This window comes from Bos indicus x Bos taurus, chromosome 10 (assembly GCF_003369695.1).
Source record: "Bos indicus x Bos taurus breed Angus x Brahman F1 hybrid chromosome 10, Bos_hybrid_MaternalHap_v2.0, whole genome shotgun sequence".
NCBI classification, from domain to species: domain Eukaryota; kingdom Metazoa; phylum Chordata; class Mammalia; order Artiodactyla; family Bovidae; genus Bos; species Bos indicus x Bos taurus.
Window position 1 is genome coordinate 63,637,742 of NC_040085.1, and position 26,239 is coordinate 63,663,980.

The window sequence follows — 26,239 nt, forward strand, 5'->3', positions numbered from 1 at the left end:
GGATGGGACCTGAAATTCTGTGTTTCTAATCAACTCCTAGGTGATTAGATGCCGATAGTCTATGGACAACACTTTGATCCCCAAGTGGAGCAGTAGTTCTTCAACTTTAGGGGTGTTGGAATCATGGGGGGAGATGAGGAGTTGTTAGACTGCTGGGCCCCCTCCCTACAGTTTCTGATTCAGTCGCTCTGCCTGGAGCCCTGACTGGTTCCCAGGTAATGCTGGTGCTGGTGGTCTGGGGACCACCGAGGTGAAGGGTTGATGGAAGGAAAGTAGGACCTGAGATAGGAGATAGTCAGGGGGCTATGGCAATAGCCCTGGTGTGACATGCTGACCTAAGGGTGGCATGGGGAACGGGATGGGGGCATAGTCAGCGTTAGGTGACATCAGCAGGACTTTGCGACTGACCGTCTTCCAGGAGAGGGGGTAGCAGGGCTGGAAAGGGGCCAAATCTTTGGCCTGAGTTGACCGACAGCACAGAGGCCACACCCATTGAGACAGTGGAGGCAGCATGACCAAGTTTGAAGAGGATGGTGATGCTGGATGGAGCGTTAGACATTGAGTGTGCGAAGAGGGCTGCAGGGGAGAGGGTGGTTGAGAAGAGAGTTTCTGCATGTGGTGCCAAACTAGCTGATACCAACGTGCTGTTTAATGTATTGATAATTCCACGTGCTTCACTGTCTCTAAGCACAAGATGAGGCCCTTTTTCTCCTCCTGGGGATGGTGCAAGGATTGCAATCATGCATGTAAAGTACAGTATATTTCTAAAAAGAGATCTCACCATAGCGCTGAAGTCTTATTCTTCTCGGCCATCCCAAACTACATGACAACAGGCCCATTATATTCCAGGAGATAAAATATCAATAGGGACCCAAGGGAAGCTCTGTGCTTTCCCAATCCATATCAGACATTTATTTGGTGAAGTTTTAAAAACACTTGATATATTATTTACTAAAAAAATTACATGACTCACCTAGACTTCTGCTCAAGGTTTCATCAGGCAACAAGGTTAGAAAGTCACCATCATCATTTCTTGGGATGCTTTGAAGGATTTTCTTGGCTTTATGGTCCCTCTGTTTCTGCTTATTGGTTCTTGGCTCCTTGTGAAGACTTTTCTTCAGTTCAACTTGTGCCTGAAATTGACCAGCTAGTGTTAGTGTTCTCCCCTCACACTGCCTTCACCAGAATAGGTCAACAAATCAGCTGCTTTACAAATTGTATACGTATCTGTAGACAGATACGTAGAACATGGTTCTCTTTTTCCTCTTAAAAGATATGGAAACTTTCTTCATGTGTAGGTTTGTTAGAAGAAACAGGAGCGTGCCGGTAGTCTCAAAATGGTGAAGACCTTTGTAAAACCATTTCTTCACAGGCCATCTGGTATATTTGGAACTGAAGAAGACAGGGACTACAGTGAAGAATTTGGAATATGACATTTATAGGAAACATGATTGTAAAGGGGTTTATTACAAGAGATCTTCCTTATCAAATGATTCTATGATTTAAATTATAGAGGGATGCCTAGGTTTCAATCCCTGGGTCAGGAAGATACCCTGGAGGAGGAAATGGCAACCCACTTCAGTATTCTTGTCTGAAAAATTCCATGGACAGAAATGCCTGGCCGACTACAGTTCACAGGGTCGCCAAGAGTCAGACACAGCTGAATGGTTGAATATGCAAGAATGTTTGCTCATTAGGTACAAGTACCAAAATAAAGACAAATTCACCCTCTGTCCTTTTAACTAAACCAGGAAAAATTATCTAACCTCATTTTCCTGCTGGAGCCCAAATGTGGTAGAAGAAACAGTTATGAAAAAGGGAAACTTGAGACACAGATGCGTCCTTGCATCTGGAATACAGATGGAACACAGAGAAAAGACTCCACAGAGTTGGTAGCAGAAGGGATCCTGATGTTTTCCTCTCAATCCCAGTAGAGGAAACTTTGGCTGCAGTAACTAAATTTAAAATGCTAGGTAAGGTCTGGAGATGAATGCTGAACATATTCATGTGCCAGAACAGCGATTATGTAGCATACATTTGGTAAATACGACTCTCTTCTTCTCCTCAAATTTACCTCTTGTCTTTTACGGTTCATTTCCAGCATTTGCATCTTATGTAAATATTGTCTTTTCCCAGAAGGATACATTAGAGTCTGCATCTTCTTTTCCAGTTCCTGCTATGAAAGATGACACGCTTGTTACGATAGGGGTAATTGGTTATTCTGCAATCCAAAACTTGAAATCCATTTTGGAACAGTGAGATCTTGTTTATTGGTTATAATCCATAAAGATCTCTTGAGACATCAAAGGTCTCAAGGGGCACTGCAGCTTCCAGACCAGTCCTTAGTGAAGCTATCAGTGAACGAAGGGGCTATTTGCTATGTGTATCATCTTGTTTTTAAAGTTCCTGTAGAGTTTCGCAAATGTTGAATGGAAATATCTTTCTATATCTCATTTTGACAAGATGTCACTTTCTGTGTCAACAGCTGCTTTAACTATCTTTCCAGAAATGTGTTCTGGTTTGGTGAGACCTGGTTCTCTCTCTGCTTCTTCTGCCATTGAATAACTGTCTGACTATGACATTAGAGAGATGGTAATCTATTTATGTAGGGTGTACCCCCATAGTCCAATACTGTCCACTGTAGTTTAGGAAGGATTGAAAGTTGATTATTTAGAACTTGAGTGATCCTCCCCGGTGTATCAAAAACTCCAGTAGGACGATGTGGACAGTTATTAAGGGCAGTCAGGGGATGGCCAGGAAGGGGAAGAGACATGGCAGCCAAATGTGTTGAGAGATCCCTGTTATGTTGCCCTGTGGACAGTGTCTGTGGGCAGCTGTGAGCCTTGGGGAGGGGCCCATCTCTGCAGGTGTTTTGTCATCAGCATCACAAACATGGCCTTGAGGATCTAAGAGTAGCTGGACATCTTTTATCAAATAGCCACACAGCAGCATCTAGGTGACTCTGAAATGAATCAGGATAGGAAAGTGTTCGCAAATTTTAACGCTTTATGAATCACCAATTTCCCAATAAAATTCCCCTCTCTCATCAACATCTCCCTGTTTTCACCAGGTAGCAGAGAAGGGCTCAGAGTTCATCTGAGAGGCAAGCATAATCTCCAATTGGAGGCAGGCCCAGGAGAGAATGGATAGCTTGAGAAAGTTCTAACTCTGCATTACTTAATAGTTTGCCCCGCCTTTGAAGTCTTCTGTGCAGGGAGGACAGGAAGAGGATGGCCCCTCAGCTTCCTCCCTCTCCAGGGTTTGCTCACCTTTGCTTTGTGAGTCCTCCTGGCTTCTTGCTGGTTCAGGAGCCTTTCAGAAGTAATTACTTGTGGCAGGTCAATGGGTTCAAGCTTCTAAAAGTCCAGCATTGAGAGCAGTCAGCATTCCTCATGCCAGGAGATGATGAAACATAAAAGCCCGAACTTAAGCTATCTTAACACTCTGCACGTGTTCCCGAGAGCACACAGGGAAGGTGAGTTCAACAGGACTATAGTCCCACCTGTGTGAGAGGCTTTTGACCTACCTGGATTCGTCAGCGTTCTCTCGCACTGTTGCCAGTGGCGTAGAGATCTAAACGCTGGTCAGAGAGTTAAGGGACTAAGAACCCTTTTCTGTCTGCACTGAGGGACCACGTCCACAGTTACCAAACAACAAGGGTCTTGGACTATTAGAGATGACGGAGGCCCCGGAAGTTCCTTTCCTTTATTCATTCCTTAACCACCCAGCTAAACCATTCCAGTCCTAGCGAAGTGGCCTACTTTTAAGATCCCCAGAGAAGCTCAGCCTTCTCAGTAAGAGTCCTGGGTGCTTATGAGGCACTTGGAAAATGAAAGTACAATATGCTAACAAATCTTAGACATGGATTTTTCCAACAGGGGCTTGGCTTTACGGGGAGATGATGCTGGAGTCTCAAGAGGTCACTGAGATTAGGCAGCAACTGATGATCTGTGATCTGCCTCCAGCTCTACTTGTCTCAGATAACTTAATGCCCCGGGAGCTGGAGCACTAGGAAGTAGCTAAGTAGGCTTGAGAAACAAAGGCTGATCTCCTCACGTTCAGATGCAGTCCGCAATCTGGATGATCACAGAATTTATTGGTTCACTCTGGGCGTATTTACTGAATGACTGCTACATGCCAGACAGAGGCAGTGGTCAACAAAAATGGACATGCTCCCTCATGGCATTTGCAATCTATGGGGAAATAAATACACTATTGCTTGTGTGATCAGTGTTTTGCAGATAAATGCAGGATAGGACTGTGACAATATATAACTGGAGGACTCCACCTTGGAAATGTGGGGTGTTATGAGTTGAATTATGTTCTACCTCCTCCAAATTCATATGTCCTAAGCCCCCAGTACCTCAGAGTGTGGTCTTATTGGGAAATAGGATCCTTGTAGATTTAGAGAAGATGAGGTCATCCCAGAATACAAACCCTCAATCCAATATGTCTGGTGTTTCCATAAAATGGGCAAATTTGGACACACATGCACACAGGGAGGCTGCCATGTGAAGATAAAGCAGCAGCTGGGGTGCTGCTACAGCACCCCCAGGAACACCAAAGATTGTCAGCAAACCACCAGAAGCTGAGAGAGAGGCACAGACTCTTCCACATAACCCTCAGAAGGAACCAACCCTGACAACACCTTGATTTTGAACTTGTAGCTTCTAGAACTGTGAGACAATGCATCTATTATTTTAAGCCACACAGTTGTTATACTCTGTTATTACAGCACTAGAAAATTAACTCAAGGGAGAGAAGGATCAGGACACAGTCCAAGCAAGTTTCCCAAGGAAGTAAGTTTAAAGCAGACATTGGGAGGTTGGGAGTTTTCACAGGACTTGGGCTTCCCAGGTAGAGCTAGTGATAAAGAACCTGCCTGCCATTGCAGGAGACATAAGAGACTGGAATTTGATCCCTGGGTCAGGAAGATCCCCTTGAAGAGGGCATGACAACCCAATCCAATATTCTTGCTTGGAGAATCCCTTGGAAAGAGGAGCCTGGCGGGCTACAGTCCATGGGGTCACAAAGTCAGACACAACTGAAGTGACTTAGCATGCATGAGGTGTCCCAAGCAGAGGAACCACATGAGCAATAGCCCAGAGGCAGGAGTGAGCATGATCTCTTGAAGGAACCACAAGAAGTCAGTTGGCTGCTGTTGAGAGTGAGAGCAAGAGTGGCTCAAATGGGGCTGGAGAAGTCACAGGGACCAGGTCATGCAGGGCCTGATGGGGCATCACAAGCACATTGTCTTCTTAAGAGCAGCAGGCAGCTATTGACACATGGTAAGCCAAGTAGCCTGGAGAATCCCATGGATGGAGGAGCCTGGTAGGCTGCAGTCCATGGGGTCATGAAGAGTCAGACATGACTGAGTGACTTCACTTTTACTTTTCACTTTCATGCATTGGAGAAGGAAATAGCAACCCACTCCAGTGTTCTTGCCTGGAGAATCCCAGGGACGGGGGAGCCTGGTGGGCTGCCGTCTATGGGGTCGCACAGAGTCAGACATGACTGAAGCGACTTAGCAGCAGCAGAAGCAGCAAGCCAAGTAGGGACATGATGACACTAGCTTTAAAAAATGACTGCTTTAGTGCAGTGTGGGACTAGACTGAAGAAGAGCAATTACAGATGGGGTTGAGCATTTAGGAGGACAAAGATGATGGGCTGGGGGCTCATGTGGGGAGATTGATGGGCTCTACAAATATTTAAAATGGACCAAGCAAGACTCGTGATGGTTACTGAAGGAGAGTGATGTGCCCACAGAAATCAATATAAGGGATGGATAGTGCAGTCATTCTCTGAGATGGGGAATCCTGGAAGAGGGCCAAGTTTGGGTGGAATGTAGAGGGGGAGGTTCGTGGTGGAGATGCATGTGTAGGAACCATCCCTGGGTAGAGAAGCATCCCTGAGTAGCCAGTCCTTGGCTCTGCTCTTCTCACTCGGTTCATTTGAAACTGTAAGATGAGTGAGGTCCAGAATGAGAAGAGCAGAATCGAGGATTGCAGACTTCAAGTGCTCCAACACTGAGAGGCTGATGAATGGGGATGAACTGGCCAAGGAGACTGAGGAATGACAGCTGGGAAGCAGGAGGAAAACCAGGACACCATGCCACAGAAAACAGTGTGATCAGGACATTGGCTAAGACGCCATGCTTCTAATGCAGAGGGCCGGGGTTCAATCCCTGGTCAGGGAACTGGATCCAAAAGTTCTCATGCTGTAACTAAGACCTGGTGTAGCCAAATAAATCAACAAAACAGTGTGAGCACCACTGCTGCCTTCGTCCAACTCTATAGGCAAATCCTAATATATTTGGAAAGGATTTTCCATTGTAATCTAATTGGTTCTGTTATCAAGGGGTAGGCCTGAAAGATAGTTTGGTTTTCAAGGTGACCAGGGTGAAAAGAGAGGGACAGACCATGGGAAATGGCTGTTGAGCACCCATAATGGAGAGCGCGACTTGGGCCTGTACCACTCTCTACCACAGACCTTTCTGGTAGAGCAGCCCAAAGCTGACCTGACAGGGAAGGGAAAAGGAGCAAAGGATGTGGAGACAGGGAGGAGAGACAAAGGGGGAAGAACTCAAGATCTCACATGCCAAAAAATTTTTAAAAAGTTCCAGGCCATTTACATTTGTGGAAGGAAGTAGTTCTCTGTCTCATTCTCACTTCAGTGAAGAAGTGGATTTTTTAAAAAATATTAACTTAGCAAGGAGATAATGAGAGGTAATCAGTATTAATTAGAAAGAGGTTTGTTTATTGTCTTGGCTCTCATCTCTGCAGAACATGAGGATGCAGGGTAAATGAAACCTGCTGTCAATCAAGTCAGAGCCCTGAAGGACTGAGGATGGAGAAGAAAAGGAGGGGGGAGGGACCCCAAGGGAGGGGATACCGAAGCACCTATGGGAGAAAGACTCAGCAATGACTGAGGGGGGATTCTGGGGTTGGGGTGGGCACAAAGAAAGTGTGCCATCCCTGGACTTGGTTCAAGATTGGATTCTTTCTGGTGATTAGGCCCCTATGTCTGCAGCCACTGCTGTCCATCATGCCACGCTCACAGTGTCATTCAATCCTCATGGGAACCCTGTGGATAATTACAGTTACTCCCTATTTCACAGAGGTCAATGACTTGTGCAATTTTGCAGAGCTAGAAAGTGGTGATTCTGGGATTCAAACTCAGGTGTGTTCACTGCTAAATCCTATGTTACTTTCTTCAGACTTGCTTCCAAACCTGGTTTATCAGAATCTCCTGGAATCAAAGTAAAATTGCTAGGCTATTCATTGGGGATTGAGATTCAATCAGTCTGGGATATGTCCTGGCAGGAAGGGACATACATACATATATATATATATAAGGTCCAAATCGTGCTCTGAAAGAAACAGTTTATTATCTTGAGGGTGCTCACAGATACTCAGCATGCCTAGAAATAGAATTTTCCTTGTCCTAGGTCACTGATGCCATAGTAGAGAACTGACAGGTCTCCCTGAAGATGTAAAGTATTTGTAACTCTTTATATACGTATGTTGGCACCCCACTCCAGTACTCTTGCCTGGAAAATCCCATGGACAGAGGAGCCTGGAAGGCTGGGGGTCTCTGAGGGTCGGACACGACTGAGCGATTTCACTTTCACTTTTCATTTTCATGCATTGGAGAAGGAAATGGCAACCCACTCCAGTGTTCTTGCCTGGAGAATCCCAGGGACGGGGGAGCCTGGTGGGCTGCCGTCTATGGGGTCGCACAGAGTTGAACATGACTGAAGTGACTTAGCAGCAGCATATATGTATGTATACATATGCACATATATATGTGTATGTGTTTTCTCTGGGCATATAGCAAGAGCATGGTTTTCTCTGATACCCAGAGAAAACAATAATTCAAAAAGATACATGCAATCCAGTATTAATTGCAGCACTGTTTACAAGAACTAGGACAGAGAAGCAACCTAAATGTCCATCAACAGAGGAATGGATAAAGAAGATATGATACATATATACAATGAAATATACAATTATATACATATATGTAAAACACACATATATAATACATATATTGATACAGTATATATGTATTTTATATATTTGTATATAAAATATTTTTATATATTGATACAAATGTGTATTTTACATATTTGTATATATATTATGTATTTTATATATTATTTACATGTATATATTTAATTAATAGAATTTATGTTTTAGAGAGATATAGGTTCATAGCAAAATTGAGCAGAAAGTACAGAGTCCCCATACTCTTGTCTCCAAACACATACAACCTTAGTACTATCGACGTCTCTCCCCAGAGCGCTACATCAGTGAGCCTATATGGGCAATCATTATTACTCAAAGTCCGTGATTTACTTTAGGGCTTACTCTTGATGTACATTCTCTGGGTTTGGATAAGTGTATCATGACATGTATCCATTATAGCATCATATAGAGAGTAATTTCACTATCCCCCAAAACCCTCTGTGCTCTGCCCATCCATTCCTTTCTCCCCTGAACCCCCTGGCAACCACAAATATTTTTGTTGTTTGCACAGTTTTACATTTAGTTGGAATCATATACTCTGTAGACTTTTCTGATTTCAGCCTCATTTTCTTTGGATCCACAGTTGTGATAATGGTTGAGTAGTAGTTCTATATATTTTTTTACTTTCCAATTTTTTTAAAAAATTGTTTTTTACTGAAGAATAATTGCTTTACAGAATTTTGTTTTCTGTCAAACCTCAACATGAATCAGCCATAGGGATATATGTATACACACACATATAGGGATATATGTATACACACACATATATATATATACATATATCCCCTCCCTTTTGAACCTCCTTACCATCTCCCTCCCCATCCCAATCCAAAAGTCTACAAACAATAAATGTGTGGAGAAAAGGGAACGCTCTTGCATTGGTGGGAGTGTAAATTGATACAGCTGCTGTGGAAGATGGCATGGAGATTCCTTAAAGAACTAGGAATAAAACCACCATATGACCCAGCAATCCCACTCCTAGGCATATACCCTGAGGAAACCAAAATTGAAAAAGACACATGTATCCCATTGTTCACTGCAGCGCTATTCACAATAGCTAGAACATGGAAGCAACCTAGATGTCCACTGACAGATGAATGGATAAAGAAGTTGTGGTACATATACACAATGGAATATTACTCAGCCATAAAAAGGAATGTGTTCAAGTCAGTTCTAATGAGGTAGATGAACCTAGAACCTATCAGAGTGAAGTGAGTCAGAATGATAAATACCATATTCTAATGCATATAGATGAAATCTAGAAAAATGGTACTGAAGAATTTATTTTCAGGGCAGCAGTGGAGAAACAGAAATAGAGAATAGACTTATGGACATGGGGAGAGGGGAGCAGAGGGTGAGATGTATGGAAAGAGTAACATGGAAACTTATGTTACCATATGTAAAATAGATAGCCAATGGAAACTTGCTGTATGGCTCAGGAAACTCGAACCGGGGCTCTGTAGTAGCAGTAATCTTTAAGTACTCCTCCTAGGCAATTACTTTGTGGCCTTGAAAAGAACCTAAAGAATGCCATTTCTCCACAAAGGGCACTAGATGGCAGCAGCTAACATTGCAAATAGGATCCCTCAGTTAAATCATCTGCTCTTAGCCTGAGAAGCACTGCAGAAAAAAAAGTGTTGGAAAGCTAGCTTCTCCCAACAAACTGGTCAAATGAAATTGCTTCAGAATTCTGGGTTCATATCAATGTTCTTTTTCCTTGCCTGGAAAGCAAGATAAAGCTTCACTTTATCATCTTCAGAGAAAACACAATGGGAGGAATTACTGATGAATTGGTAGAATGATGCCTTTTTAAAATTCATGATATAAAAAATGATATGTCTAAAGATTTATGGATTATTCAGCTTCTCAAATAAAACAAATGGTCAGGATAATAAGTGGTGGAATGTCAGCAAGGAGATTCAGGAAAGGAGATTACATCAAGCATAAGTCACAGAGCTTGCTGACAAGTTCCAACCTGAGATGATTGCTTCTGCTTACTAGCACGAAGATAAAGGTGGCAGGATCAACTGGAAGAAACTATAAAGTGTGTTTGGTATCAAGACTTAAGAATGTGTTCTTTAAGTTTCTAGGAGGAAGGTAAAGTTGTCCAAAGGAGCAAGAAATCATCAGGCCAAGGCGGAATTTCTGGTCAAGGCTTTTCAATGAGTTCACATTTCAGTAACATTCTTTGATTCAAATATCTGGCAATGAAAAATAAAACATAAACCAAAAAGATGTGGTCAGGCTTTAATATAAGATAATACCTCTTTAGATCAGAAAGCAGAACAGAAAACTTGGGGGAAGCTAATTCGTAAGCCATTTAGGGCTCCTGTTGGCTGTTAGTTATTTCCATAGGCTAAAGAGACCTAAAAAATGCTTCATATAAGGAGGAAACGTAAAGCCAGGCTCATGGTTTAAACTCAGGGACTGAGCTGTACTCACCTCTTTACCCAGTCTAAGGGCTGTATCAAAGTGTAAGCCAGATTTGTTTTACAGGTGTTATCAAAAAGTTGAATATAAAGAAGCTGAGACTTTATTCTTTATAACAATAAATTCAAAAGCTTAGAAAAATGGATAGTTTTCTGGGAAATATAAATTTAAAAGGTTAAATCAGGAAGAAATAAGATAACAAATCAACTAAGAACCATTCTTTTACTAATTAAGTTACTAGACTTCCCTGGTGGCTCAGACAGTAAAGCGTCTGCCTACAATGCGGGCGACCTGGTTTCAATCCCTGGGTGGGGAAGATGCCCTGGAGAAGGAAATGTCAACCCACTCCAGTATTCTTGCCTGGAAAATCCCATGGACTGAGGAGCCTGGTAGGCTACAGTCCATGGGGTCGCAAAGAGTCGGACACGACTGAACGACTTCACTTTCTTTCTCCACCAAATTCCAAGTGATCAAAGATGGTTTCACAGTTCTGTTTTTTGTTTTTATTGGAGTATAGATGCTATACAACATTGTTTTATTTTTTATTTTTTAAAATTTATTTATTTTATTTTTTATAAATTTTAATGCCATTCTCCCAAATCTTCCCACCCTCTCCCTCTCCCACAGAGTCCATAAGACTGTTCTATACATCAGTGTCTCTTTTGCTGTCTCGTATACAGGGTTATCGTTACCATCTTTCTAAATTCCATATATATGCGTTAGTATACTGTATTGGTGTTTTTCCTTCTGGCTTACTTCACTCTGTATAATAGGCTCCAGTTTCATCCACCTCATTAGAACTGATTCAAATGTATTCTTTTTAATGGCTGAGTAATACTCCATTGTGTAATTTCTGCTGTACAACAGTGAATCAGTTTTGCATGCATATGTGCTTAGTCGCTCAGTCGTGTCTGACTCTTTGCCATCCCATGGACTGTAGCCTGCCAGGCTCCTCTGTCCGTGAGATTTCCCAGACAAGAATATTGGAGTGGGTTGCCATTTCTTCTGCCAGGGGATCTTCTCATTCCAGGGATCGAACCCACGTCTCCTGCATTGGCAGGCAAATTCTTCACCACTAAGCCACCAGGGAAGCCTGAATCAGGCCTGGCGTGCTGCGATTCATGGGGTCGCAAAGAATCGGACACGACTGAGCATCTGATCTGATCCCCATACTCTTGGCTTTCCACCCCCATTTCCCACCCTACCTCTAGGTCTTCACAGAGCATCGAGCTGAGCTCCATGTGCTATATACAATACTAGCTATCTATTTTACACCAGGCCCATTTTATTAAATTTTTAAGGAATAGATAAGAACTATGTTAAATCAAATGTTTTAGAGAACAGAAAAGAGGGAAAAGTAATCAATTCACTTTATAAAACTAGTATATCCTCGAGGGGAAAAAAACTGGAAAAATATATAAAGAAATTATAGGACAATTCCACTTATGAAAATATATATAAAAACCCTAAGCACATAAAATTCAGCAGTGTATTTCTGTGTGTGTATATATATCTCATGACCAAGTAGGGTTTATATCAGGAAGGCAAGCATGGTTCACATCATAAAATCTATTAGTGTAATATATTAGATCAACTGGTTAAAAAGAAAATCCATAGGATCATTTTAATAGGTTATTTAATAATTATTTAATAAAAACATCAATAAAATTTAACACTCAGCCCTGGGAAAAACTTGCAGCATACTAGGAATAAGATAAATGAGAGAAATGTTGGTAATTTAGTAAAAAGCATTGTGCCAGATAGCTTCTATTTATTTCTTCAGATCCACTTATCACATTACTCTGTTCTCTGCCTGTAAGAGAGTAAGCAGTTTCTCCTGCTTTCTGGCTTCCAGTTGGGTCAGCTACTAAAGAACCCTGGTAGGACATCTGAGAGAAGAAAGAGAATGGAGTCAGGATATTTCTTCCTCTGTCTCCCTCCCTGCAGTCATATTGGCTTGGCCGTGTCCCACCCTCCTCTCAAAGCAGCTTCCTCTACCTCACTCTCCCTTTCTAGGTTCTAGAAGTCCTTTGTGCTAAATATAGCCACTTCTCAGCTGCCACTAGTGGCTATTGCAATACCCTCTCTGGTTCCCCTTCAGTTCAGTCGCTCAGTCATGTCCGACTCTTTGAGACCCCATGGACCTCCATGTCCATCACCAACTCCTGGAGTTTACCCAAACTCATGTCCATTGAGTCAGTGATGCCATCCAACCGTCTCATCCTCCGTCGTCCCCTTCTCCTCCTGCCTTTAATCTTTCCCAGCAACAGGGTCTTTTCCAGTGAGTCAGCTTTTCACATCAGGTGGCCAAAGTATTGGAGTTTCAGCTTCAACATCAGTCCTTCCAGTGAACACCCAGGACTGATCTCCTTTAGGATGGACTGGTTGGATCTCCTTGCAGTCCAAGGGACTCTCAAGAGTCTTCTCCAACACCCCTTATCCATGCTGTTTTTTTGAGTGCTCACTCAGTCATGTCCAGCTCTTTGCAACCCCATGGACTGTGGCCTGACAGGCTCCTCTGTCAATGGGACTTTTCAGGCAAGAATACTATAGTGGGTTGCCATTTCTTCCTCCAGGGGATCTTCTTGACCCTGGAATCAAATCCACTTCTTATGAATCTTCTGCATTGCAAGTGGACTCTTTACTGCTGAGCCACTGGGGAAACCCTATTACTTGTAAAGAAAACTTCCCTGACTTACCCTAGTTTGAACATACTATCTTTATCCTTTGGGGACTCTGACAAGCACCTATCAAAATTCTATTGCAAATGTATTTAGTTTTAGAATCAGTCTCATTAATGACATGGATAAGGCAAGGTATGTCCATTATTACTGCTTGGGTTCAGCATTGCAAGGGAAGTTTTATTCATTGCAAAAGTCAAGAAAATCTGTATGAGGCACAATTGGGGAGAAATAGAAAAAATTATTCTTGTTTATAGAACATATTGTCTATGTAGAAAATCAGAAAGAATCTATAGACAATTAGAATTACCAAGGTATTTCCATCAAGTTGTGGAACTCAAAATTTAATATATAAACATGATTAGCTTTCTTATTCACCAATAATCTTTTAGAAAATTAAATGGGAAAAATACCTCATTCATAGTAGGATAGAAAAACCAAATGAGATATTTTGATGGCCAGTTGTAGTTGTATGTGTCAGCTTGGTTAGGTTACAGTGTACAGTTATTCAAACAGTAATCTAGGAGCTCCTGTGAAATTCTTTTGCAGATTCAATTAAAGTCAGTAATCAGTTGACTTTAAGTAAAAAAGATTAAGGGGCTTCCCTGGTAGCTCAGTTAAAAAACTGCCTGCAGTGCAGGAGACCGGGGCTCAATCTCTGGGTCAGGAAGATCCCCTGGAGAGGGAAATGGCAACCCACTCCAATACTCTAGCCTGGAGAACCCCATGGACAGAGGAGACTGGTGGGTTACAGTCCATGGGGTCACAAGAGTTGGACATGACTTAGTGACTAAACTACCACACAACCTTGGAAGATTATTTTAGATAATCTGGGTGGGCCTGATTCAATCAATTGGAAGGCCTTAAGAGCAAAGCTGAGGTTTTCCTGAAGAAGAGGAAATTCTACTTGTGGTTAGCAGCTTCAGGTGATGCCCTGCAATTCCAATCTACCCTTTCTGATAGCCTGTCCTATGATTTAACCTTGCCTTGTCAATTATCCTCCAAGTCATGTAACCATCATGTAACTTGTAATAAGTCTTTTGATATATACCTCCTTTTATAGATTCTGTTTCTCTGGTTGAACCCTGATACAGACGTAGAGAAACAAACCTAAGAATACATCACACAAGGCCCCTGTAGAGAAATGAAATATTATTGAAAGACCTAAAAGAAAATTTGAGTGAATTATTTATACCAAGTTCATGGTATCGTTTAAAAAACGATATTGTAAATGTGGTTAATTTCCCCCAGATTATTCCATGGATGCATTCCAATCAGAATGCTGAAAAGGTTTTTTGTGGAACTTGACAGGAAGAACCAAACTTTACATGGAAGAGCAAAGGACTGTAAATCACAAAGACAATTCTGAAGAAGAAAAAGGCAAAGCAACTTGCCATCCTAGATATTAAGACTTAGCTTAAAGGTACATAGAGAAGAATTCCTGTGGATACATAGATAGGCCAGTTCAACAGAAGAGAGGACTCAGAAACAGACTCACTGAGCTATGGATGTCAGATATATGACAGAAGTAACATTTCTTTTTTTTTTTTTTTTGGTGTAATAAAGTTTTATTAAAGTATAAAGGAAATAAAGAATGCTTCTGACATAGGCATCAGAAAGAGACAGAAAGAGTACCCCAGAAGTAACATTTCAAATCAATGGTCACAAAGGATGATTCCATAAGCAGTTCTGGGACAAGAGACTCATCAAATGGAAAAAAACATAAGATCAGATTCCAACTTCACACCTGAATTTAATGGATTAATTAATTTAATCCATCTTAAATAGATGGATTAGGACCTAAATGTGAAAAGTTAAAGATTATAAATTTTAGAAATAAAAATATCCTTATGAACTTGGGGAATTTAAAATTTTCTTTGACAAAATATGAGATAGAAAACAGAGATAAAGATTGAGAAATGTGACATCAAACTTTGTGTACACACAAGCACACACATGCACACAAAATGAAAAGGCAAACCATAGACAGAAGATACTTGCAACACACATAAGTAACAAAGGGCTGGATCTAAAGCATACAAGGAACTCTCACCCATCAAAGAAAGAGACTATAGAAAATGGGCAAAGGATTAGAAACGTTGAGAGAGAATAAGTTTGTGACAAATTGTCTAAGACCTCAAACAGTGTAATGAATTATCCAGGTTGATGCTCATCTTTCTCTCCTCTCCATTCATTCTTTCAACATTGATTAATGCATACTTATAAATCACCATTTATGTGCTAGCTACTGCTCTAGGCACTTAGATGTGTAGCGAAGACAGCAGACAAAATTCCCTGCCTCTGTGAAGATTATACTCTAGCACTGGGGTGGAATTTGAGGGGTTGGGAGGTGGTGGAAAAAACACACAATGAACCTAATATGTAAGCAAATTGCTTAGTGTGTTAGATGGAAATAAGTGCCCCAGAGAAAAAAACGGTGAAGAGTCAAGGGGATCAGGAGTGTCAAGAGTAAGAGCTGCAGTTGTCAACAGGTTGTCATGTAAGCCTTAAAGGAAAAGTGAGATTTAAGCAAATCTTTGAGAATCTGCCTGCTATGCAGGAGATCTAGGTTTGATCCCAGAGTCAAGAAAATCTCCTGGAGAAGGGAATGGCAACCACTCCAGTATTCTTGCCTGGAGAATTCTATGGACAGAGGAGCCTGGCTGGCCACAGTCCATGAGTCAAAAAGAGTTGGCCATGACTGAGCAGCTAAACTTTATTGGACATGAAGGAGTCATCCAAGGAGATCATTTGAGGAAACTCTATATGGGGTAGGGGTGGAAGACCATTTCCACCTTAGGCTGGACCTGAGGTGGTTGGATGAGAAGGTGAATCTCTCAGAAAGGTTAGTGATGATCACCTCTTCAACATGGGGCAGATACATTTGAGTCAGGGCTCCCTGGCAGAGCTTCTCAGATCTCAGCATCTCCGAGCTGGAGAACCTTAGTTCAAGACCTGCTCTTTACTTGAGGAGTTATTAGATGTTCAGGAAGTGGAGTGTGCCAAATATGAAACTCAAATTATTTAGGTTGCAATTAGATTTGGTTTAATAATTAAAAATACTTTTATAATTTTCTTTGGCAGGGATTAGGCTATTAATTAGCATGTCATGGGAACCTAGCATTTATTATTCTCTCAAAAATCCATTTGTGGTGGAAAATGTGCTGAGCCTCATTTGTGAAGATAATTATAGTTGATATCTTTGGGAGTGTCTGCCAAGTTCCCAGTGATTTCCCTCTTCTCTGGGAGCTGCCTCTATAATCTACATGGAGTGGTAATTGGTGGGAGGAAGGGAGGCTCCCCTGCTCACACTTCTACTGTATGAGCATATTCTTTGGTCATAGCTCATTGGAACAGAGCTAGAATCACGAGGAAAGCTGAGCCAATACTATTTTAAAAATCTCCCAGGAATTTGGAATTAGAGCCAAGAGGGCTAGACAAGTTTGTCTGTTTGACTAGAATTATGAGATGCAAATTCACTGTGGCCAAATTTCACCAAATAGTCTTGAGGACTAGAGAAAGTCGACCAGCAAGGAGAGAGAAAGCGGATGCACAGAGAGCGAGTTCTTCTGCCTTTCAGGTTCTAAGACATAGCTCTTCCCTGAAGTCTAGGTGCCTCCCAACTTTTGAGTTCATTAAAAAAAACTCCTATATCATTATAAATTATCACATTGGTTGCTTTGGCTAGTCCATTTGACTTCCAGTACAGTGATGCTACAGATATGAAATTGTAGGGAGGTCACTTTTTTTTTTTTTTCCCAGTAGGGATGTGCTGTGTGTGCTAATTCACTTCAGTTATATCTGACTCTTTGCAACCCCATGAACTGTAGACTGTCCCTGGGGCTCTCCAGACAAGACTACTGGAGTGGGTTGCCATTTCCATCTCCAGGGCATCTTGCCGACCCAGGGTCGAACCCGCATCTCTGTCTCCTGCATTCACAGGCAGGTTCTTCACCACTAAAGCCACCTGGGAAGTCTCACCAGGATAATGGGTTTCATTCATTCATCTGTCCATTAATTCATTTATTCATAAACTTTCAAGGGATACATACTGTGTTAGTGACTTAAGATATAAGACTGAATGTAGTTTGTATTCTCAAATAATTCATTTTGATTCTTCATTTTTAAGGTGGTTGGTTGGGATATGGGGAGGCAGTCTTTGACTCTGAAATACCAAATTTCTTTTTGAGTTTGATTGACTTGAGAAAGTCAAAGCCTGCCTTTAGCTTATTTATGGTTGATAGATATAAAAAAGGACTCTGTGGACTATAAACTCCTACACAAATGTTTTTCACTGTTTATAGTAATAATCTTCCTTTTGAGTTATTCAGCTTAGAGGCTTCACAGGAACATATAATATGAGCTTCTTTGAAAGGAAGCCTTTGATTTATAATGATTTAGAAACAAAATGTAAGTTTTAAAATTAGCACTTTAGGTAGAGATAGGCTCAAAATGTTAAAAATTATATATCAACTTGATAGAATTGCACTTTATTTTCCATTGACTAAACAATATTTTTTAGGTTTCTAATATTTTGGGAAAAGATCCTCCTTTTTTGGTAACCAAAAGCTATAATCACTCAAATAATGATTGTGAGCTTCTGGAGAAGACAGGTAAATAAAAACCAACTTAAATAGAAATAATCCCCAACAAATGAGCTCAGATACCCCTGACTGAGTTGTGTAGCAGGTGGGGTTTGATTCCAATTCCATTTTTCAAATATCAGTGATAGATCCTGCTCACAAGAGAGCTCCAAACCCTCCTTTTAGCTGATGCTCACTTCAGAGGACCCATTCAGATGGATCTCTTTCCCTTTCTAGGATGAGGGTTCTTAAAATTTATAGGTCTCTACAGGGAATTCATTAAATATTTATTAAGGTGATGCATTTAAAACTCCTGCTTTGCTGCCTTGAAATCAGTGTGTTAAAGTCGCTTCAGTCTTGTCTGACTCTTTGTGACCCTATGGACTATAATCTGCCAGCTTCCTCTGTCCATGGGATTCTCCAGGCAGGAATACTGGAGTGGGTTGCCATGCCCTCCCCCAGGGCATCTTTTGGACCCAGGGATCTAACCTTTGTCTCTTACGTCTCCTGCACTGGCAGGCGGGTTCTTTACTGCTAGTGCCACCTGCTGCTGCTGCTAAGTTGCTACAGTTGTATCCAACTCTGCGCGACCCCATAAATGGCAGCCCACAGCCTCCGCCATCCTTGGGATTCTCCAGGCAAGAACGCTGGAGTGGGTTGCCATTTCCTTCTCCAGTGCATGAAAGTGAAAAGTGAAAGTGAAGTCACTCAATCGTGTCCAGCTCTTCGCGACCCCATGGACTGCAGCCTACCAGGCTTCTCTGTCCATGGGATTTTCCAGGCAAAAGTACTGGAGTGGGGTGCCATTGCCTTCTCCACCTCGGAAGCCTTAAATTCAGTGTTCTCAATTTCGTTAACTAAACATTTCGAATGATGAAAGGTTAGGGATAGAAGGACTGTAGAGATCATCTATGCCAATGGTTAAGAGCACAGGCTTTGGAGGCCTGGTTGATATGTGGCCCCTGCTGTCCTTGGGCAAGTTACTTAACTCTCTGAAGCACATGTATAAAACAAGGATAATCCTTCCTTTCTCATTGAGGGGTATGAAAATTAAATGAATGACAAGATCATTGTTGCTTAGAGTGTAACAGACTTGTATAGGTGGTAATTAGTTATAGTAGTTGTTACTGTTATATGTTACCATGATTGCCCCACAGTCATTCAATTAATCAGTGCAAGATTCAGATCCTTTGTGTCCCTTCATACCTATATCTTTGGTACTGTACCTGCTTCCATTGGTGGTGGTCTTAAACGTGAAATCATTACAAAAGGAAATCCTAAAGAAATATGGTTTACATTGAGAGCATTCTCTTTAATAACACCATCATTCTCATTAGTTTAGTCATTGTCAATATCCCTCTTATATGATTATAGTTAAAAAGGGATATTACCATTAAATCCAAGAAATTCCTTATGAAGCCTTTTAAATGCATCTTACTTGAAGTCTTCGGGGTGGATGCCTTTTAATAATACTTGTTTCTTGCTGTTCCAGTGGGAAGTCAAAATACATGGCCCTCGGCCCTTGAAGGGTTGGAGAGAAACAAAAACAAACCATTAAAAGCAATTTCCTATGACATTAAATTCATCATTAGTTATTAGACTTTGTTAACGCCATTTTGTATCTTTAGTTCTGTATATCTAACCAATAGGCTGAATGTGAAGACGAAAAATACAAAGCAGGGGCCCACATAATGGCAAATGATAGAATATTAGCCTAGACTCAGGATTTAATTTCTGCTTTCCTCATTTCCTCCCCGATTAATATTTAAAGGAATAATTGCACATTTAACAATGTATTGACTAGAAATGTTATTCAGACATGGAAAATAGAAACATTGATTTGTTTTAATTTTATGAAATCCCTCCCAAATAAATAGAAATCAGAAAAAAACCATAACTTTAAGAAGTGAAAATAAGTTCTCTTTTCAGGTATAATAGATTAATAGATGGATAGGTATTAGAGAGGTGATAAAGAAATGGAACTTGGGTGTGTAATAAGAATATGCAATGCTTATCATTGAATGTTCCCAATTAAATAATCCACTCTCCCACTGCAAGTAGGGAAATAAATTCCCACAAGTTGCCTCTCTAATACAATATATCAATATTCTTCTTGATGAAATAACCCAGGGCTACAGTGTTAATGAACCAGAGAAGCTCATTAGGAAACAGAGAAGCTCAACAGATCCATGTGGATTTCATTTTTCAGTTTGATTAGCCTGGGCCCTTGGGACTACTACCATAACCAATGCTACGTGAATGACCTCCTTGTCCTTTCTTCATAACAATCTGGATGCATTCTGATGTTGAGATTGTTGTGCAGACTATCCTGTAGTCCCACTTTGCATTTTAAATGGAAAAATTCCTGGGTAATTATGTGTTTCTATCCTTAAAACATTTGAATGATCACCTGAAGAATATCTCTATGACCTTCTTTTCTTTCAAGAATACCAGGATATCAAGCAAGACCCAAAACATGTTGGATTTTAAAATGTAAATATTTTCAGCAAAATATATTTCAGCAATGTGACTACACCTTATTTTTATGCTATGATTTGGGTAATATCACCCTATTATTTAATTTGCTTCTCCTGAAGTGGTATAGGCATGTGTTACTTTTACCTTTGATTTACAGGTGAAGAAAATTAATGAAGCAACTTGCCTAAAGTCATACTATTTGGTATTTGGTGAAGCTGGGGTTACAATGTGGGTCTCTTGAAATAGTGTTCAGAATGCTTGCCATCCCATTGTTATTTATTATTAATGTGATTTTGCGATTTCAAAAATAAGAATATTTCCAAGTTAGACTCTAGCACATTAGAATCAGCTTTTACCCTTTGGTTATCAAAATCTTAAAACTCTAGATGGTAGGTTTAGATAAAAAATGAATTATTCAATGAGTCTAAGAAGAATATTCCTACTAACATGCTTAGAAAGTCAAACAACAACAAAAGGCTATATAGAACCAGTCAAAGGTTATCAGTTCTATAGAAAGTAGCCATGAAGATCATTCTAGATCTAGGTACTAGGTCTAGATACCTACCTAGTACTAGTACTCAGTCTAGATCTAAGACTTACTAGGTACTGAAAAGGAATGCGTACATATATATATACACACAGAGAATATATATATCCTGGCCAATAATAGCAACTTACTTGTGTTAATAATACAGAATGTGAAGAAAAGAAAAAAAATAATGTACATATGTGTGTATGTGTGTATATATATCACATATACATATGTATATATGCATGTATCTCTTCCCAGGTTAGAATGTCTAAGTATCATCTGTTTAAGTATCATCATGATTGTCATAAAATATTTTATATCTTGTAAAATGCCACAGGAGAATTTATAGCCCTTTCTGGCTTGGATCTTCCCATCATAATGGGAAAAATTCTCTTAGTTCTGCAGATGATCATGAAGAATCAGGGGTTGGGGAGAGGGTGCCCCATCCACTCATCTGTACTGCAATAAATGAGTTCAGATTGAAGTGGTTTCCAACTGCACATCAGAATGGATTCACTTCTATAGTACTGCTTTCAAAACAACAAAGCCTGATGCATGAAATGGTACTGGAGAGATTGATTTACATTTAAAATCCAACTGAAATGCATGATTATCATAATCACATTTTTATCTGTGGAACTGGTTTAATTTTTTTATTGTGGTAAAAGTCACATAATATAAAACATACTCTTTTAGTCATATTTAACTATATTTATACAAACCATATTTATGCAGATCAGTACATTCACATTGTTGTGCAACTCTCACCATCATCCATCTCCCAAACTTTTCACTTTCCTAGACTGAAACTCTGACCCATTAAACACTAATTCCCCATTCCCACCTCTCCTCCTGGCCCCTGCTGCTGCTAAGTCGCTTCAGTCGTGTCCGACTCTGTGCGACCCCATAGACAGCAACCCACCAGGCTCCCCTGTCCCTGGGATTCTCCAGGCAAGAACACTGGAGTGGGTTGCCATTTCCTTCTCCAATGCGTGAAAGTGAAAAGTGAAAGTGAAATCGCTCAGTTGTGTCCGACTCCTAGCGACCCCATGGACTGCAGCCCACCAGGCTCCTCCGTCCATGGGATTTTCCAGGCAAGAGTACTGGAGTGGGGTGCCATTACCTTCTCTGCCCCCTGGCCCCTAGCATCTACCATTGTACTTTCTGACTATAAATTTGACTCGTAGTCATCTCATTTAAGTGGAATGAAACAGTATTTGTCACATCTAAGGTCTATTGGAAAAGAATTTTAATTGCCTGGCAAAGCTAGGTATAAATATCAAAAGGACTATAAACCAAGCTGACACAAAATGATTATTTCCTTCTCGTGTGGAATGATGAAAAGCCCTTAGTTCCCAGTTCACACACCTATTCTAACGTGCCCAGAATACTTAAAATAGACAAACATTACCTCCTGTTGACAAATGTTCTTTTATATTTCAACAATTAAGAAACTTCATAGATTATAGAGGTAGACAGGTTAATCTATCAGTAGCTCTCCACAAATTTCTTGCTGGGTTTTACATTTACCTTCAGAATATCTTCCATACCAGGTCTCTCGTAGAGGCGGCAACTGCCCTTCTAAAGCTTTATTCCGGTCCTGCAGTCTTGCAAATGAATATAAACTGTTTTCTTCCAGATTCTGAGTGAATGCAAAGTCCACAGGGCCAGCCAAGGGAGTCTCTTCCTCTTTGTTTTGCAAAGGTACTACCTTGGTCACCCTTGGGTGAGGCTTAGAGTGACTCAGGCCCATTTCACATTAAAGACACTCCATAAAACCATGAGGTTGGTGGTTTGGGGCCTTTAAAGTGGCTTATTTTAATCAAGGAACTTCTGAAGTTAGCCCAGCTCCAAAGTATTTCCTCCCTTCGTGACATCTGTGTGGCTTTATTTCACTTCACACTAATCCTTTGGCCACTTCCTGGGAGGTTGGTTTCTATGGAGACTTCCCTTCAACTCCTACTTGGCCATTTCAGACCCAAAGAATCCAGTTAAACATTGACTTGGTTATGCTACTTTCTGAAACACTCAGTGGTAGGAAGAGAAACCACTATTGATCATTAAACAAATCTCTAACACCAGGAAGGCCATTAACAGAAATAGAGAGCAGAGGTTCAGAGAACCTCAATTTGACCCTTTTGTGCATACCTTTAGCCATCATCTGTAAGAATTACCAACTGAGAAGAGCTAAGTCCCCTTTGGAAATGTTGGGAGCTAATCACCTAGGGCTTTGTTAATCCTTAACTTTAATTGAAGAATTTATCTTCCAAATAGCAAACAGCAGAATAACTAAAATGATTTTTCTGTCAATAATTTGAATTGCCTTTGAAGGAGATGAATACATTACAGAAGGGTAGGGAGACAGTAGCAGTTTAATCCTGGGAATGAGGGGACAAACTTCTTGAATAGTTCAAGCAAAAGACAAAGATATGTTAGAAACAACAACAGTGATGACAAAAAAGCAAACTCAAAGATGGCCTATTTGTTTTGTTTAAAAAAAATTGAAAAAAAAAAAAAAGACTGAAGATAAATGTGCTGAAATGTTGAATAGTGATTTTTGAATGATGGGATTGTGGGTGATTTTTATTTTATTCTTTCTTTATATGTAGAAGCAGAACTCACTTTCAGTTTCTAATTGTCCATGAGCATAGATTATTTATGTTTTCATCACATCCCTACAGGGATACAGAGAAGTTCAAAGGTATGTATTTTTTTTACTTTTGCAAAAGTCATTTGCTAAGAGGCTAACATAGGTTTGGAAATTCTTATAAGCCAATAGAGTTCATCGAAAAAGAAATCTGAGTTTAATTTTCTCCCTTTGTGTTTTATACACAATCCTCTCTGTGGCAGAAATATTTGTAAGTGAGAATCATATATTAATAGTATCTGCAAATAATACTTTTGGTAACTAGAAACTAATTATAAAGGTTAAAATAGTTGAACAGTATCTAGTCAGGTTTATTTTTGGACACAATTAGTTTAAGTATTTCTAAAAGCAAGGGAAAGTACTGCAAGCTAATGAACTAGAAATTATACTGGAAACTCTGGACTTCATGGATCTGGACCAGGGAGAACCATTCAGTCCTCATTTTTTTGATTTACTATTGTTTACTTTTGAGATATCTGTAGAGAATGTGAGGAAGTTGGTTAGCTGCTCAGGAAATAATGAAAGAAATGAAGATTCCTGCCATGTTTATTTCCATTTATCATTAACTACTTCCAAGTTTTGTAACTCATGCAGATTACTTAACCATTCCATGCCTGAGTTTTCTCATCTGTAAAATGGAGTTAATAGAAATGCATCATGAGGAATGAGTTAATTTATAGCTCTTAGAATAGTACCTGACATATAGTAGATTTGAAGTAAACATTAGCCTGTATCTTTATCACTCATTGGTCAGAAACCATTAAAGTAGACTTAATCCTGTCTAAAGGAGTTTATAATTCCTTGGACAGAAGAAAATGGTGGGCTACAATCCAGGGGGTCCCAAAGAGTTAGACACAATTGAGTGTGCACGCACCCGTTTAACTGAGGAAACAAGGATGCTTTATATCTATTATTTTAAAAGTTATCATATGCTTTTTCTTAGAATGATGATAGTGAAAATAGTTTCAATTTCATTAAAAGAGGAAAAGGAGAATTTGACCTCACCTATAGAGTTTTGTATATAGGATATGATTTCTTAATGACGAGATTTGGAAAACAAAAAACTCTCATTCACAAAACCTTGTCCACTCCTCAGACTATCAGTGATACTTATATATAATGACCCTTCCCCAGTTCAAGACTGGTTATGAATAGCCAATGATAGTGTGTAAAGATGATAAAAATAGTGTATATTATATGTAGTACTAAAAATTTATGAATATGAAATGAGAATCCAAGTTTATAAATTTGTAGGATAAAGCAGAGAAGGGGTTAAACTTTTCTAAATCTGAAGATAATGCCCAGAGAAAACTTTATTAAGACAGAGGACACAGAGAAGAGAAAAGATGGTGAGGTGCTGGAGGAGATGAAGAGGAGTAGGAATCAAGAGCTAGGTGTACCATTTCCACATGTGAGGGATGGAAGTTGCAACTTGGAGCAGCTCCATAGACAGCTTGACCATGCAGCACCCAGGCAGCTTCCTTGCATAGGCTCCCAGTGCTGGAATCTCTGAACGCAGGGTGTGGTGTGAGCCACGCACTTGTTAGCCCTGCTTCTCACCTGTACTTCAGCCTTTAGATCCAAAGGCAGGAAGAAAAGGAAAGCAAATGCTGCAAAGCTGTTTTTTGCAGCCAGAAATCTCTGCTTTTGTTTTTGGTTCGCTCTCAACTTGGGCAAAACTGTTAAGGAATCTTGTTGAGTGGATTTAAATTCTATAGAAACTCAATGCACACTCAGAGGAGATAGGTGGATTTTCCTCTTTGCTGCTGCTGCTACGTCGCTTCAGTCGTGTCCGACTCTGTGCGACCCCATAGACAGCAGCCCACCAGGCTCCACCATCCCTGGGATTCTCCAGGCAAGAACACTAGAGTGGGTTGCCATTTCCTTCTCCAATGCATGAAAGTAAAAAGTGAAAGTGAAGTCGCTTAGTCGTGTCCAACTCTTAGCGACTCCATGGACAGCAGCCTAGCAGGCTCCTCCGTCCATGGATTTTCCAGGCAAGAGTGCTGGAATGGGGTGCCATTGCCTTCTCCGTTCCTCTTGTCTAATAAGAGACAATTTTGCCTTTGAATACAGAGGGCTGAGTTGGGTAACAGAGCAGGTTAGGTGCCTTCTAAGTTTCCTTACAGTCTTTTCCAGCCCAATTTGCATGACAGTATCTCATCAGAGTCAGCAAGACTAGAGCTTTTTTTCCCTTTTACTTGTGTGGTGACATTACCTACCTTTGTGGGATTGTGATTTGATAGCTCTTGCCATAGTCTTGACAAACTTCCCAGGGTCATCCACACTCTCTTGGCCCTCCCCAACTCCTTTAGTAAAATGACTCTTGGAGGTTAAGAGGCTGCCATGAAGAAAGGCAGATTTCCAGCAGGTAGCCCACTCGGTACTGTGTGAATCAAAAAGGAAGTGGTGACTGCAGTAGCAATAGACTCTAAGCAGATACAAATAGAAAAGCATGCAATGCTCAATGGCTCTTTATAGTCATGAGTAGTAATTTTAAAATTTCTGCAACCTAATATTGGATAAATGAACTTCTTTTTTAAGTGGGCTATGGGCATATCTATTTGGATGTTTTCTATTGAAGCAGATGGTGATTGCTAATATGATATTCCTTGGAATAGGAGGTTGGCTGTTTGGAGTCAGGTTGGTTAAATTGCCTTTTGATCCTTCAGCATAGTATTTTCTTGGAAAGGCTTCAGACAGGATTAAAAACAACATGTATATAAATATTCCTTAGGGTTGGATTTAATTTCACACATGGATTACTTACTATGCATTGGCCTTTCAGTAAGTGGGATTTAAATACTAAATGCTTACAGGATTCCTGAACTATGCATTTGATAAAGTTATAGCCTTTTCAG

At 40.4% G+C, this 26,239-nt stretch overlaps 1 protein-coding gene across 3 annotated transcripts in view; it reads right to left on the minus strand.

Moving 5' to 3' along the window:
- The window catches only part of CCDC198 (coiled-coil domain containing 198), a 33,770-nt gene extending 11,122 nt beyond the window's left edge, over window positions 1-22,648 (minus strand). Inside the window, exons 1-5 of one of the 3 annotated variants that reach the window (XM_027554200.1) lie at window positions 22,262-22,480; window positions 19,113-19,242; window positions 3,270-3,356; window positions 2,075-2,173; window positions 974-1,133 (exon numbers count right to left, since the gene is read on the minus strand). In XM_027554200.1, coding sequence (XP_027410001.1) covers window positions 974-1,133; window positions 2,075-2,173; window positions 3,270-3,356; window positions 19,113-19,154 — 388 coding nt within the window. In that variant the 5' untranslated portion in view covers window positions 19,155-19,242; window positions 22,262-22,480. Of the gene's footprint in view, window positions 1-973; window positions 1,134-2,074; window positions 2,177-3,269; window positions 3,357-19,112; window positions 19,243-22,261 lie in introns of all 3 variants that reach the window. The other 2 variants (XM_027554199.1, XM_027554198.1) reach the window with 2 other exon arrangements.
- Window positions 22,649-26,239: the final 3,591 nt, after the last annotated feature.